This window comes from Mustela nigripes, chromosome 10, assembly GCF_022355385.1.
Source record: "Mustela nigripes isolate SB6536 chromosome 10, MUSNIG.SB6536, whole genome shotgun sequence".
NCBI classification, from domain to species: domain Eukaryota; kingdom Metazoa; phylum Chordata; class Mammalia; order Carnivora; family Mustelidae; genus Mustela; species Mustela nigripes.
The window spans coordinates 27450644-27467603 of NC_081566.1; the positions used below are offsets into that span (position 1 = coordinate 27450644).

At 37.0% G+C, this 16960-nt stretch overlaps 1 protein-coding gene across 2 annotated transcripts in view; it reads right to left on the bottom strand.

Annotated features, from left to right (window-relative positions):
* Positions 1 to 16960, bottom strand: part of RABGAP1L (RAB GTPase activating protein 1 like) — a 769947-nt gene that overhangs the window by 308976 nt on the left and 444011 nt on the right. For both annotated transcript variants that reach the window (XM_059412860.1, XM_059412861.1), the window contains exon 14: positions 16593 to 16706. In XM_059412860.1, the coding sequence (XP_059268843.1) occupies positions 16593 to 16706 (114 nt within the window). The remainder of the gene's footprint in view (positions 1 to 16592; positions 16707 to 16960) is intronic.

Genomic DNA, 16960 nt, shown 5'->3' on the forward strand with positions numbered 1-16960 from the left:
AGGACCCTGGGATCATGACCTGAGCCGAAGGCAGAGGCTTTAACCCACTGAGCCACCCAGGTGCCCCTTGTTTGTCTGTTTGTTTATTTGACAAAGAGAGACACAGCAAGAGAGAGAATACAAGTGGGAGAGGGAGAAGCAGGCTTCCGCCAAGCAGGCGGCCTGACGCAGGGCTCCATCCCAGCACCCCGGGATCATGACCCAAGCAGAAGGCAAATGCTCAACCAACTGAGCCACCGAAGTGCCCCACAAGACAGTATTATGAATTACTGTCACAATACTGTATACGACATCCCCATGGTTTACTTATAACTGGAAGGTTGTACCTTTTGACTTCCTCACACACTTTACTCACCTCCCACTTCTGACAACTGTTAATCTGTTCTCTGTATCTATGAGCTTGTTTTATTTTTATTTATTTTTAGAATCCACAGGTAAATGGGATCATATGATATTTGTTTTTCTCTAACTTATTTCACTTAGCATCATGCTTTCAAGCTCCCTCCACATCATTGCAAATGGCAAGGTTTTGTTATTTTTTTTTTTAAGATTTTATTCATTTATCTGACAGAGATCACAAGTAGGCAGAGAGGCAGGCAGAGAGAGAGGGGGAAGCGGGCTCCCTGCGGAGTAGACAGCCCGATGCAGGGCTTGATCCCAGCTCAAAACCATGACCTGAGCTGAAGGGAGAGGCTTTAACCCACTGAGCCACCAAGGCACCCCAGGTTTTGTTATTTTAATGGCTTGATACTATCCCATTGTATGTATATATCATATTTCCTTTATCCATTCATCTACAGATGGACACTAAGGTTGTTTTCATATCTTGGTTATTGTAAATAATGCTGCAAATAAACAAAGGAATATAAATATCTTTTGGAATCAGCTTTTTGTTGTTTTCTTCAAATAAATGCCTAGAAACAGAATTGCTGGATATGGTAGTTTTATATCTAAATTTTCAGGAACTGCCATATTGTTTTCCATAGTGGCTGCATCAATTTACATTCCCACCAACCATGCAAAGGGGATCCCTTTTCTCTACATCCCTACCAACACTTCTTCTTTCTTTGTTTTTTATACTAGCCACTCTTACAGGTGTGAGGTGATAACCCATCCTGGCTCTGATTTGCATTATGATGTTGAGCATCTTTTGATGTACCTGTTTGGCCATCTATATGTCTTTTTTGGGAAAATGTCCATTCATGTTCTCTGACAATTTTTTAACTGAATTATTTAATTTTTTGGTATTGAATTGTATGAGTTCTTTGAATATTTTGGATATTAACCTCTTATCAGATATATGATTTGCAACTATCTTCTCCCACTCAGTGGGTTGCCATTTCATTTTGTTGATGGTCTCCTTTACTGTGCAGATGTGGAAGCTTTTTTTTTTTTTTTTTTAAGATTTTATCTATTTCTTTGAGAGAGAGAGGACATGAGCGGGAAGTTCAGAGGGAGAGAGAGAATCCCAAGCAGATTCCACAGTAAGTGCAAAGCCTAACACAGGGCTTGATTCCAGGACCCTGAGATCATGATCTGAGCTTAAACCAAGAGTCAAATGCTCAACTGACTGTGCCACTCAGGTACCCCTGTGCAGAAGTTTTTAATTGATGTAGGTTTGGTATCTTGATTGCAGTATATTTTAATTATGACATAGGTATATATACCTGTCAACATTTATCATACTATATTCATAAAACAGATACAGCTTATTGTATGTAAATTAAACCTTAATTATGTTGATTATAAAAATCACAGTGTTTTAAAGATTTTATTTATTTGAGAGAGGGTGAGCACAGTAGTGGGCAGACACAGAAGGAGAGGGAGAAGCATACTACCCGCAGAGCAGGGAGCCTGATGTGGGGCTTGATCCCAGGACCCCAAGATCATGACCTGAACCAAAGGCACATACTTAACCAACTGAGCCAGCCAGGTGCCCCTAAAAATTACAGCTTTAATGCATAAAAACTACTTTGTACAAATGCATTTAAAGCAGTACCCAAGAGCAATTTATAGCCCTTTCTGCACCTATTAGAACAAAAGAAAGACTAAAAAAATCATTGATTTAAGCATATATTCAAAGAAGCTAGAAAAAAAAAACAGCAAATTAAACTTAAAATGGAATAAATGAAATAAAAGTAAGAGCAGGTATCAATGAGTGATGCTTGGGTGGCTCAGTCAGTTAAGTATCTGCCTCCAGCGCAGATCACAATCTTGGGGTCCTGAGATCAAGCCCCGTGTGAGGTCCTTGCTCAGTGTGCTTCTCCCTCTCCCTCTGCTGCTCCCCCGGCCTGTGCTCTCTTGCTTGAGCTTTTTATTCTCTCTCTCAAGTAAATAAATAAAATCTTAAAAAAGTAAAAAAATTTTTAAAAAGCAGATACCAATGAAATAGAAAGCAAATGCATAATAGATAAAATCAACAGCCAAAAATTGGCTCTTTGAAAAAAACTAAGAAAACTGATAAAGTACTGATTCAATGCAATATCAACCAAAATCCTTATGGAAGTTTTTCTTTTCTCTCGAAAACTGCCAACCTGATTCTAAAATATGAGACTATTAAGGGCTAAGCCAGTAAAACTAATTTTGAAGTAGAACAATGTTGTAGGCCAAACACTACCAGATAATAAGACCTATTGTTATTCACCTCACACTTGTCAGAATGGCTAAAATTTACAACACAAAAAACAACAGACATTGGCAAGGGTGCAGAAAAGGGGAACCCTCTTACATTGTTGGTGGGAATATAAACTGGTGCAGCCACTCTGGCAAACAGTATGGAGTTCCTCAAAAAATTAAAAATAGAACTAGCCTATGTTCCAGCAATTGCACTACTAGATATTTACCCAAAGGATAGAAAAAAACAGATTCAAAGGGACACGTGCACCCCAATGTTTATAGCAGCATTATCAACTATAGCTAAATTATGGAAAAAGCCCAAATGTCCATCAACTGATGAACAATAAAGGAGATGTGGTGTATATATACAATGGAACATTACTCAGCCATAAAAAAGAATAAAACCTCGCAGTCTACAACAATGTATCCACATCATTGGAGCTGGAGACTATTAGGCTAAGTGAAGTAAGTTAGAGAAAGACAAATACCTTAAGTTTTCACTTCCATGTGAAATTTAAGAAACAAAACAGATGAACATAGGGGGTAAAAGGAGAGAGGCAAAAAAGACTCAACTATAAAAAACAAACTGATAGTTACCAGAGGGGAGGTGGGAGAGGGGGTAGATTAAATGGGTGATGTGGATTAAGTAGGGCACTTGTGATGAGCACCAGGCATTGTGTGTAAGTGATGAATCCCTAAATTCTACACCTAAAACTAATACTACAATGAATGTGAACTAATTGGAATTGAAATAAAAACTTGAAACTACAAAAAAAGAAAAAGAAAAGAAACACTAGATTTGTCTAACTCTAGATACTATGGACATAAATTGTTCTGTTCTTTGAAATGAAAATAGTATCACCCATCCTGTGGCCTTCTAAGACTTTAAACAGAATAAAATGCTAATATAAAAAAGTCTTGTTGTTAAGCTGCTCTAATTCTAATAGTGTGATGTTGGCACCAAGATAGACAAGTAGATCAATTGAATGGAATGGTGCAGAAATGAAAACACGATTTCAAAGAGATATAGGTAATGCCAATGTTTAGTGTGGCATTATTCACAAAAGCTAAGATACAGAAGCAACCTAAATACACACACACACACACACACACACACACACACACACACACTGGAATATTACTCAGCCATGAGAAAACAGGATATCCTGTCATTTATAACAACATGGATGGGCACTATGCTAAGTGAGTTAAGTCAGACAGAGAAAGACAAGTACTGTATGATTTGGCTTATATGTGTAATTAAAAAAGTCAAACTTGTAAAAAACAGAGAGTAAAATGGCAATTACCAGGGGATGGAGGCAGGGGATAAGACTGATACTCCTTAAGGGTACGAACTAATAACAAGTAGTAAATAAGAGATTGAATGCACAGTATAATAAACATAGTCAATAATACTGTACTATAGTAATCAAACTTGCTCAGAAACTAACACTTAATTATTCCAACCACTAAAAGGATAGGATAATTATGTAAAATGATAGAGGTGCTAAATATTACTATAATAGCAATCACATTACAATATATAAATTATCAAATGAATATACTATACATCTTAAATTTACACAGTGTTATATATCATATATATACATATATATATATATAATGTAAAACCAAGAATTTTTAAAAATGGTCCAAATACACACCCACATATACATGGATCAAATTTATGACAAGGATACTGCAGCAATACAGTGGAGAAAGAATGGTTGTTTAAATGGTTGCTTAAAAATAATGCTGGGTGGGGTGCCTGGGTGGCTCAGTGGGTTAAAGCCTCTTTGGCTCAGGTCATGATCCCAGGGTCCTGGGATTGAGCCCTGTATTGGGCTCTCTGCTCGGTGGGGAGCCTGCTTCCCCACCCCCCGCCCCTCCGCCTGCCTCTCTGCCTACTTGTGATCTCTATCTGTCAAATAAGTAAATAAAATATTTAAAAAATAATAATGCTGGATCAATTAGAGATACATATGGAAGGAAAATGAAGCTTGAATTCTATCTCATACAATAATCAACTGTAGACAGGTATATAATCCTTAGTGTAAATAGCAAAAGAATAAAATTTCTAGATTACATTACAAAATATTTTCATGACTTTGGGTTAAACATGACTTTTGGTTAAACAAATATTTCTTAAACAAGACAAAAATATACTAAAAAAAGAAAAAGTTAATAAATTGGGCCTTTAAAAAATTAATAGCATCTGTTCATCAAGAGATACTTTTTTAGAGTAAAAAAGCAAGCCAGAGAAAAGATGTTAGCAATGCATATACCTAAAAAAGGACTCATACTTGTGATGCAGAAAATAATCTACTATAGGGCAGTAATAAGAGGAAACCCAATTGCAAAAATAAGCAATAACAAGTTTGTCACAACAGGGGCTATCCTGATGGGCAGCAGGCATGTGGAAAGTGCTCATCTTCTGAAGTCATAAGGAGAATGCATATGAAACCACAATGAAATACTACTGCACATCCACCAAAATGGTTGAAATCTGAAAGTTGTCCGAGTGTTGGTGAAAATACAGAGCACAACTGGAATTCTTACACACTGCTGGTTGAAATATAAACTATAAAATTGAAAACCTGTTTAGCAATATCTTCTGAAGGCGAACATGTTTATACACTTTGACCCAGAAATTCCATCTGTGGCCTATACCCAACAGAAATGCATACATATGTGTAAGAAAACACTATTAATACCAGCATGTACATACCAGCATTATTCCTAACTGACAACAAACCAAATGCATGTGTCCAAGAATACAATGGACACTATATTTTAGTATATTTATGCCATGGAACATGAAGCAGCATACTGCCGTATACAATAACATGGATAAACTTCACAGACATTGGGAGCAAAAGAAAGCATATAATAGAATCCTTCCTATGTAAATCAACATTTTAAATTTCAAAAAGATGTAATACTGATGTATAGTAATAAAAATCAGATGGTGGTTACCTTTGGGGGAGGAAATCACTGGTAAAAGAAAGAAAGGAAAGCTCCTGGAATGCTAGTAAAATTCTGTATCTTTATTCTATAGTGATTATACATGCTCACTTGGTAAAAATTTACTAAGTTGTATTCTCAATATCTGTGCATTTTTCTATACATATATTAAATGTTATACTTATTAAAGTTCTTTAATGATAACAATGAGATGTAAGGTGATTTTAAGGAAACCATTCTTTATCAAGATGACGACCTAACATGGATGGACCTTGAAGGCATGATGCCTCCAATAGTAAGTCAGAGAAAGAAACATTCCATACCACCACACTTCCATGTAGACTCTAAAGAACAAACATAACACCAAACTCATAGAAAAAGAGATCAGATTTGTGGTTACCAAAGGCAGGTGGTGGGAAGAGGGGAAATTGGATGATGGTGGTCAACAGGGAGAAACCTGCAGTTACAAGATGAGTGAATACTGGGGATGTAACGTAGAGCCTGATGATGACAGGTAACACTGCTGTAGGGAATATGCAGAAGTTGTTAAGGGAGTGGATCCTGAGATCCTCTTCTTTTTGTTGTATCTATATGAGATAATAGGTACTAACTAAACCCATTTTGATAATCATTTCACAATATATGTAAATCAAACAATCATGCTGTACATCTTAAACTTACACAGTGAGGTGTGCCAATTTTTTCCTTGATAAAACTAGTGGAAAAAAAAAAGAAGACTGCTTTATAATTAGCTACAAGAAAAAATATAGGGGCGCCTGGGTGGCTCAGTGGGTTAAAGCCTCTGCCTTCGGCTCAGGTCATGATCCCAGGGTCCTGGGATCGAGCCCCACATCAGGCTCTTCTCCCTCTGCCGAGCTCTCCCTGACTCTCTCAAATAAATACATAAATGTTTTTTTTAAAAAGTGATGTCCCTAGGGTCTTTTCTTTTTTAAGATTTATTTATTCATTTGGGAGAGAGAGAGAGAGCAAGCATGAGCAGGGGGAGAGGCAGAGGGAGGAGAGAAAGAATCTTCCAAGTTGACACCCCACTAAGTGCGAAGCCCCATGAGAGTCTGTGGGCTCTGAGAAACAAACTGAGGGTTTTAGAGGGGAGGGCGGTGGGATGAGGGGTGAGCACTGGTGCTGGGTATTAAGGAGGGCATGTATTGCATGGAGCACTGGGTGTGGTGCATAAACAATGAATCTTGGAACACTGAAAAAATAAAGTAAAAAAATAAAATAAAAAAAAACAAAAAACAAATTGGGCTTTGTAAAGAATAGTGGCCTATAATGTGTTCAGTAAATGCTGTCATTCAAACAAGGAATCATTCAGGTACCCCAAGGAAGAGAGTTGTATTACACTTAGTCAAATAGAAACTTATATTGAATATACAATCAACTCGTGAAAAATAATTCATCCCTATAACCACTAACACCTCCTAACTCTAGAAAACAATAATGTATAATTATATCTAACTTTACAGTAGTCAGTGATCATTTGCATTCTTCAAAATCATGCAGCAGGTCACTCATTACTGGTATCAAAATAATACCTGAAATGTTTTAGTTTTTATATTAAATCCAATCTTGTTTTGAGAATATTTGATAAAACAAGGATTAAGTTTATTTTTGTCCTTCCACAAACCATTATACGATCACACTATTAACTCAGATGAACAAAGGTATTGATCTCTCTGTAATATATTCAATCCCTCCCATCCAATTCACAGCAGTAGCCTCTTTTTCAGAAAACAGTTACTTTGATCAGAAAATTAGAAAAGGCAATATGCCTCAAATTAAATTGCACACCAAGTGTCTCTTCAATCTATACAGTTGTGAACAATATTTTAACTGATTACTATGACTGACTGGCCTTAGGTCTTTAAAGAGATGTGTATCTCAAAGTAAATTACTAAACATAATCCATTTCATGTGTGCATGAAACACATACCCAAACACAACAGAAAGCCAGGTGAAGTCTTCAACATTAAATCATACTCACCTATAGCTTGGAAACTGAGAGACACAGTTATATTTTATATATATTATTCCTGACATAGGAATTGTTCAATCCTGCACTCATCTGTTATATTTTAAGAAAAAAAATTTAAACACTTAGAATCACTGCAAATTAGAACTGGAAATCGGAATAATCATATCAGACCCCATAGCCTTAATGAGGAGGAAATCCAAAAAGTGATTTTCCCATAGTCTTAAGTCTGCTTAAGAAAAGAATCAAGAACCAGATTTCCTGATGTTCAGTCCTTTAAACTGTGCCAACCTGTCTCCCAACTCAAAATAGATTTTATATCATATTTAAAATAGAAAAGTGCTAAAGATATTTGGGGAGCTAGTATTTTTTTCCTCCTTTCAAGGACACTATTTTAAAATGTTATTGACTTGACTAATAGGAAAGACAAGAAGGAAGGAGGAAGGGAAGGAGGGAGAGAGGCAGGAGGACCCTAAACTTTTCGTTTTCAGAATCCTATGAATTCTATTATACTGTCAGTTTAACTTCCACACATAAATTTATGACAACAGAAGAATCTTTGAGCCATTTCAATTTCCTCCTACTCTGAAAAAGATATTAAGAGGCAAAAACGGAAATTGGCAGGGCCATTAAAACATGACAGCAAGTTTTTAACAGTCTTCTGTTTAATCTGACAGTTCAGATCATTTCTCATTTCACCAGAGCCACAGAAAACTTTTCAACCACAGTCGGACTTCTGTATCTTTGAAACCAAAATTGATTTCCATGCTTATTATAATTGAAATTCTCTTAATAATTTCTGTCTCAATTTAAGAGCACAGCATACTACATTTCTAGTATAGGCTCCACTGATAAGTTGTCGGAAATAAATGAGGTAATATATGCGAAAGTACTTTGTAAATTTGAAATTATTATAACACATGAAAGGCACTGCATAAAAAAAGGACTCTAAGTGTGATGCTGATGTGAATAAGATATATCATTCTGATTGGTAAATCATTATCACTTTTTTTTTTTTTTAAACAATCAGGAGCAAAACAAGGATATCCACTATGATTGCTTCCTTTTAACACCTACAATGGAGGTTCTGGCCAGTGCACTAAGACACGAAAAAGATTATTTGGGGGGGGGGGGGGGGGACACAAAAAAAGAACTGATAAAGAAGCCACTTTTTAAAAACAAGGTATTAATGTTTCAGGTTTGTGCAAAGTATCCAGGATGGAAACTCAAAGGTATATTGCTGAGAATGTGAGGTATGATGTTGGATATGATTCTAGAAATAAAAATGATTGATAAAAATGAAAGGCCACATTCAGTGGCCTTTTTACATCTAGCAACTTTTGGGGATATGGGATGAAAGTCCTAAAGTCAAAGACTACAGCTCAAATTGGATAGAAAAAGCCAAGGAAAGTATATTTACAAACTTGAGAAGAATATTCAATTCTAAAGTACTTATAAGTACGCTTTCCTGTTTGTGAGTTAACACCACCACCTGAGATTTCCTGCATGAGCACTAAATTGCTAAAAAACAAATCCAGAAGAGAAGGAATTGTGTCACTCAAGAACACAGCACCTCTAGTACTATGTTGAATAGCAGTGGTGATAATGGACATCCCTGCCGTGTTCCTGACCTTAGCGGAAAAGCTTTCAGTTTTTCTCCATTGAGAATGATATTTGCGGTGGGTTTTTCATAGATGGCTTTGATGATATTGAGGTATGTGCCCTCTATCCCTACACTTTGAAGAGTTTTGATCAGGAAGGGATGCTGTACTTTGTCAAATGCTTTTTCAGCATCTATTGAGAGTATCATATAGTTCTTGTTCTTTCTTTTATTGATGTGTTGTATCACATTGACTGATTTGCGGATGTTGAACCAACCTTGCAGCCCTGGAATAAATCCCACTTGGTCGTGGTGAATAATCTTTTTAACGTACTGTTGAATCCTATTGGCTAATATTTTGTTGAGTATTTTCGCATCTGTGTTCATCAAGGATATCGGTCTATAGCTCTCTTTTTTGGTGGGATCCTTGTCTGGTTTTGGGATCAAGGTGATGCTGGCCTCATAAAATGAGTTTGGAAGTTTTCCTTCCATTTCTATTTTTTGGAACAGTTTCAGGAGAATAGGAATTAGTTCTTCTTTAAATGTTTGGTAGAATTCCCCCGGGAAGCCGTCTGGCCCTGGGCTTTTGTTTGTTTGGAGATTTTTAATGACTGTTTCAATCTCCTTACTGGTTATGGGTCTGTTCAGGCTTTCTATTTCTTCCTGGTTCAGTTGTGGTAGTTTATATGTTTCTAGGAATGCATCCATTTCTTCCAGATTGTCAAATTTATTGCCGTAGAGTTGCTCATAGTATGTTCTTATAATAGTTTGTATTTCTTTGGTGTTAGTTGTGATCTCTCCTCTTTCATTCATGATTTTATTTATTTGGGTCCTTTCTTTTTTCTTTTTGATAAGTCGGGCCAGGGGTTTATCAATTTTATTAATTCTTTCAAAGAACCAGCTCCTAGTTTCGTTGATTTGTTCTATTGTTTTTTTGGTTTCTATTTCATTGATTTCTGCTCTGATCTTTATGATTTCTCTTCTCCTGCTGGGCTTAGGGTTTCTTTCTTGTTCTTTCTCCAGCTCCTTTAGGTGTAGGGTTAGGTTGTGTACCTGAGACCTTTCTTGTTTCTTGAGAAAGGCTTGTACCGCTATATATTTTCCTCTCAGGACTGCCTTTGTTGTGTCCCACAGATTTTGAACCGTTGTATTTTCATTATCATTTGTTTCCATGATTTTTTTCAATTCTTCTTTAATTTCCCGGTTGACCCATTCATTCTTTAGAAGGATACTGTTTAGTCTCCATGTATTTGGATTCTTTCCAAACTTCCTTTTGTGGTTGAGTTCTAGCTTTAGAGCATTGTGGTCTGAAAATATGCAGGGAATGATCCCAATCTTTTGATACCGGTTGAGTCCTGATTTAGGACCGAGGATGTGATCTATTCTGGAGAATGTTCCATGTGCACTAGAGAAGAATGTGTATTCTGTTGCTTTGGGATGAAATATTCTGAATATATCTGTGATGTCCATCTGGTCCAGTGTGTCATTTAAGGCCTTTATTTCCTTGCTGATCTTTTGCTTGGATGACCTGTCCATTTCAGTGAGGGGAGTGTTAAAGTCCCCTACTATCATTGTATTATTGTTGATGTGTTTCTTTGATTTTGTTATTAATTGGTTTATATAGTTGGCTGCTCCCACGTTGGGGGCATAGATATTTAAAATTGTTAGATCTTCTTGTTGGACAGACCCTTTGAGTATGATAAAGTGTCCTTCCTCATCTCTTATTATAGTCTTTGGCTTAAAATCTAATTGATCTGATATAAGGATTGCCACTCCTGCTTTCTTCTGATGTCCATTAGCATGGTAAATTCTTTTCCACCCCCTCACTTTAAATCTGGAGGTGTCTTCGGGCTTAAAATGTGTTTCTTGGAGGCAACATATAGATGGGTTTTGTTTTTTTATCCATTCTGATACCCTGTGTCTTTTGACAGGGGCATTTAGCCCATTCACATTCAGGGTAACTATTGAGAGATATGAATTTAGTGCCATTGTATTGCCTGTAAGGTGACTGTTACTGTATATGGTCTCTGTTCCTTTCTGATCTACCACTTGTAGGCTCTCTCTTTGCTTAGAGGACCCCTTTCAATATTTCCTGTAGAGCTGGTTTGGTATTTGCAAATTCTTTCAGTTTTTGTTTGTCCTGGAAGCTTTTAATCTCTCCTTCTATTTTCAATGATAGCCTAGCTGGATATAGTATTCTTGGCTGCATGTTTTTCTCGTTTAGTGCTCTGAAAATATCATGCCAGCTCTTTCTGGCCTGCCAGGTCTCTGTGGATAAGTCAGCTGCCAATCTAATATTTTTACCATTGTATGTTACAGACTTCTTTTCCCGGGCTGCTTTCAGGATTTTCTCTTTGTCACTGAGACTTGTAAATTTTACTATTAGGTGACGGGGTGTGGGCCTATTCTTATTGATTTTGAGGGGCGTTCTCTGAACCTCCTGAATTTTGATGCTCATTCCCTTTGCCATATTGGGGAAATTCTCCCCAATAATTCTTTCCAGTATACCTTCTGCTCCCCTCTCTCTTTCTTCTTCTTCTGGAATCCCAATTATTCTAATGTTGTTTCGTCTTATGGTGTCACTTATCTCTTGAATTCTCCCCTCGTGGTCCAGTAGCTGTTTGTCCCTCTTTTGCTCAGCTTCTTTATTTTCTGTCATTTGGTCTTCTATATCACTAATTCTTTCTTCTGCCTCATTTATCCTAGCAGTTAGAGCCTCCATTTTTGATTGCACCTCATTAATAGCTACTAGAGGTCCTAGCCTCAGCAATCAGACAACAAAAGGAAATTAAAGGCATCCAAATCGGCAAAGAAGAAGTCAAATTATCACTCTTCGCAGATGATATGATACTATATGTGGAAAACCCAAAAGACTCCACTCCAAAACTGCTAGAACTTGTACAGGAATTCAGTAAAGTGTCAGGATATAAAATCAATGCATAGAAATCAGTTGCATTTCTCTACACCAACAGCAAGACAGAACAAAGAGATATTAAGGAGTCAATCCCATTTACAATTGCATCCAAAACCATAAGATACATAGGAATAAACCTAACCAAAGAGACACAGAATCTATACTCAGAAAACTATAAAGTACTCATGAAAGAAATTGAGGAAGACACAAAGAAATGGAAAAAATGTTCCATGCTCCTGGATTGGAAGAATAAATATTGTGAAAATGTCTATGCTACCTAAAGCAATCTACACATTTAATGCAATTCCTATCAAAGTACCATCCATCTTTTTCAAAGAAATGGAACAAATAATGCTAAAATTTATATGGAACCAGAAATAGACCTCGAATAGCCAAAGGGATATTGAAAAAGAAAGCCAACGTTGGTGGCATCACAATTCCGGACTTCAAGCTCTATTACAAAGCTGTCATCATCAAGACAGCATGGTACTGGCACAAAAACAGACACATAGATCAATGGAACAGAATAGAGAGCCCAGAAATAGACCCTCAAATCTATGGTCAACTAATCTTCGACAAAGCAGGAAAGAATGTCCAATGGAAAAAAGACAGCCTCTTCAATAAATGGTGCTGGGAAAATTGGACAGCCACATGCAGAAAAATGAAATTGGACCATTTCCTTACACCACACACAAAAATAGACTCAAAATGGATGAAGGACCTCAATGTGCGAAAGGAATCCATCAAAATCCTTGAGGAGAACACGGGCAGCAACCTCTTCGACCTCTGCCGCAGCAACATCTTCCTAGGAACAACGCAAAAGGCAAGGGAAGCAAGGGAAAAAATGAACTATTGGGATTTCATCAAGATCAAAAGCTTTTGCACAGCAAAGGAAACAGTTAACAAAATCAAAAGACAACTGACAGAATGGGAGAAGATATTTGCAAACGACATATCAGATAAAGGACTAGTGTCCAGAATCTATAAAGAACTTAGCAAACTCAACACCCAAAGAACAAATAATCCAATCAAGAAATGGGCAGAAGACATGAACAGACATTTCTGCAAAGAAGACATCCAGATGGCCAACAGACACATGAAAAAGTGCTCCATATCACTCGGCATCAGGGAAATACAAATCAAAACCACAATGAGATATCACCTCACACCAATCAGAATGGCTAAAATCAACAAGTCAGGAAATGACAGATGCTGGCGAGGATGCGGAGAAAGGGGAACCCTCCAACACTGTTGGTGGGAATGCAAGCTGGTGCAGCCACTCTGGAAAACAGCATGGAGGTTCCTCAAAATGTTGAAAATAGAACTGCCCTATGACCCAGCAATTGCACTATTGGGTATTTACCCTAAAGATACAAATGTAGTGATCCAAAGGGACACATGCACCCGAATGTTTATAGCAGCAATGTCCACAATAGCCAAACTATGGAAAGAACCTAGATGTCCATCAACAGATGAATGGATCGAGAAGATGTGGTATATATACACAATGGAATACTATGCAGCCATCAAAAGAAATGAAATCTTGCCATTTGCAACAACATGGATGGAACTAGAGCGTATCATGCTTAGCGAAATAAGTCAAGCAGAGAAAGACAACTATCATATGATCTCCCTGATATGAGGAAGTGGTGATGCAACATGGGGGCTTAAGTGGGTAGGAGAAGAATCAATGAAACAAGATGGGATTGGGAGGGAGACAAACCATAACTGACTCTTAATCTCACAAAACAAACTGAGGGTTGCTGGGGGGAGGGGGTTTGGGAGAAGGGGGTGGGATTATGGACACTGGGGAGGGTATGTGCTTTGGTGAGTGCTGTGAAGTGTGTAAACCTGGTGATTCACAGACCTGTACCCCTGGGGATAAAAATATATGTTTATAAAAAATAAAAAATTAAAAAAAAAATTTACAAAAGCAACAGATAGCCTTTAGAAATGTAATGGGACAGATAATAAAGCATATAGAATCATAAAAAAAAAAAAAGAACACAGCAAATTTGGGTCTCTCCAACACATTCTGATACATTCATTTCTGATCACCCCCATTATCAAAGGGTTCTGTAAAATCATGTTTAGGTCATATATATTTTAGTACATTACAAGCTTTAGCAACTTTTCTTTATTATCTTGAATTCTGAAATGCTTTTAATATGATTCTTTTGTTGTCCACATTTTTAAAAAATTTAGTGTAATTTAAAATATTCAGCAGTTACAAGGTATTTTAGAGCTACATTGTTGCAATATTCTTTACTTAGAGGTTTAAAACTCTCTAATCATGTTGCAAGTATACACTAATAATCTAACGTGGCTACATGCAGTATGTGAACATACTACGAACACTGTGTAACGAATTCACGGTTGGATTATTATCTGCAATATCAAAGATGTCAACTATTTAAGTGTGCCAACTATTTAAATGTTATCTTTGTGTTTGGTACTGGTTCAGATATTTCTCCTGTCAATATTGTATAATGAGGGGAATACAGCTTTTACTACAAGGGAGCAAAATTTTAAGTCAGAGGCTGCAAGCACATAAAATCATCTGCTTTGGTTACATGGAAAAAGCTCTCTAGTATCAGCCAGAGAAAAACTGAAGGAAAAAGTTACTTATTGGCTGAAAATATGCTGAATGCGAGGAGGAAAATGTTCTCCCATATATCGTAAATCAGATGCTTCTCCATAAACCAGGAAACTACATAAATTTTGACATGACAAGCTAACTAGCTTATAGAATTTCAAAACTGGTAGAAAAAATTTTTAATAATTTTGCCTTTTACAATCATATAATGAATATATTATACAGTTGTAATGGTATTCAATGGTTTGTGGCATTTTTAAAAACTAGACGATGTATTACTTTCCAGAAGTCAGTACACTCTCAGATTTTAAGTTATCTATGCATTTCTAGCACTGAATGATAATCCTCCAAATGGCTACATCAAGAGAGAAGGAAAAAAAGAAAAGAAAAGAAAAACAAGATCAAATATGAGTGGGCCAAGGGCTAAACTACAAATATGCAAGAAGGATTATAATGAAAGCTATGCCATTTGCAGAATGAAGCATCAGTCCTATGTGGATCGCAAGCAGGCAAGTACTTTTATAAGTAATATAAAAAAATCAGTAAATATAAAATGATACTGATATGTACTCCTGAATACTTACTGGCAAATTTCGCTATGCAATGAAAGGATAAATTTGATAATTCAGGAACTGATTACATAACTTATAAGCTTAGCCTTGGTACTCGCTTTTTCCTCCACATTATTACAAGACTTTTGTGTAGTTCATCTTCAGTAGTAATCTCTATTGTAATGGGGGGTGAGGACGATGTTAAGTTACAGACAACATTTCACAAGGCATCTTAAATTTGAGGAGAAAGGGTAAAACTTTGCTGAATGGACGTTGTAATTTTTAGCTTTTGGCCTCAATTAGCACTGACAATATGAGTTAACTATAAATAATGATTTAAAAAGTTATTTTGCAATCCTGATATAACCTTGAAAATTTTTGAAAGAATTTAAAATGGGACATAAAGATGTCTAATGTGACATGTTAGAATACACCATGAAGATGTCTAATGTGCATGAAGATGTCTAATGCATGAAGATGTCTAATGTGACATGTCAGAATACACCAAAACTTTCAGAGAACTTGCTAGTATTTAAAAACCACACTGTTTTCTTACCCTTATGTGACAAAAATTGTCAACTGCCACATTATCTTCTCAGGAGGACAGCCATCAGGACTCCTAGCAGCCTTTGCTGCGTAACCTGAGAAGACCTTTTGTTCCTTTCTTGTTAGCAGCAGAGCCAAAATGAGGCGTTACTGAGCCCCCTCCCTGATGGGACATGCAGCCAGGAAACTGCCTTCAGGATTCTGAGCTGAGCAGAGAACACTGAGGCAGGAGCAAATGGAGACTCAAGAGACAAGCTGACCTAAGTCAAGTCATTCTGGTTTTAGGCTGACCCTTAACCTAAAAGCCAGCAGTCACAAAAAGAGTCACAAAATTTGACTCCTAGAAAATCACAAAACGCCACTCCCTCCAGCAGTAAAAGCTCAACATCCTTCAAACTGCTCCCTGTAGGTAACTCTGCAACCCTAAAACAATGAAACTAACCACCCACTGGAAATGTAAACCCAAAGCTAGAGAGTAAGCCCCTCCCTATACCGTTAGCTAATTTGAAAACCTTAACACCCTTCATAAGAGGCAAAGAGGGTCTCTTCCTCATCTAGGATGAGAGATAGCTACTTTGTGAAATAACTTCCTTCTAGTCTTAATAAATCTTTGTCCCTTTCTCTAAACACCTTGCTCCTGAATTCTTTCTCACACCAGAGAGTTCTTGGCAAGGGGCTTTGGCTGTCTAGCAGCAATAGGGCGCAGTGCAATTAAGAAAAGAAGACAGGAAAAAAAATCTAAAAGTCTTTACAATGGGTTCCTAAGATATGGCCCTGTAAAATAAATTAGAAAAAAATGAGATGGAGGGCCCTACCTTGCAGATCTTGTAGAGTGATTCCTGGCCATCTCCTCCGGTATCTTTAAAGTAATCATGTGCAGGAAATGTACGATGAATGTCTCGGGTGATAACACCCTCCTGGGCTGAGTCCTGAAACAGAAAAAAACAGACCTGGTCATTAATTTGAAATTTCTTTTTAATTAAAAAAAATAATATATATACATGCTAAAAAAAATACTCAAATTGTGCAAAAAAAGTATGCTGCCCCCACCAAAAATACCGGCCTCCCATTCCAGACCCATAGTCCCATTCACCAGACATAAATGCTACCAACAGTTTCTTTTGTATCCTTCATCCGTCTATCTATAGATGTGTGAATATATGCTTATGTGAGAGGGAGGTGA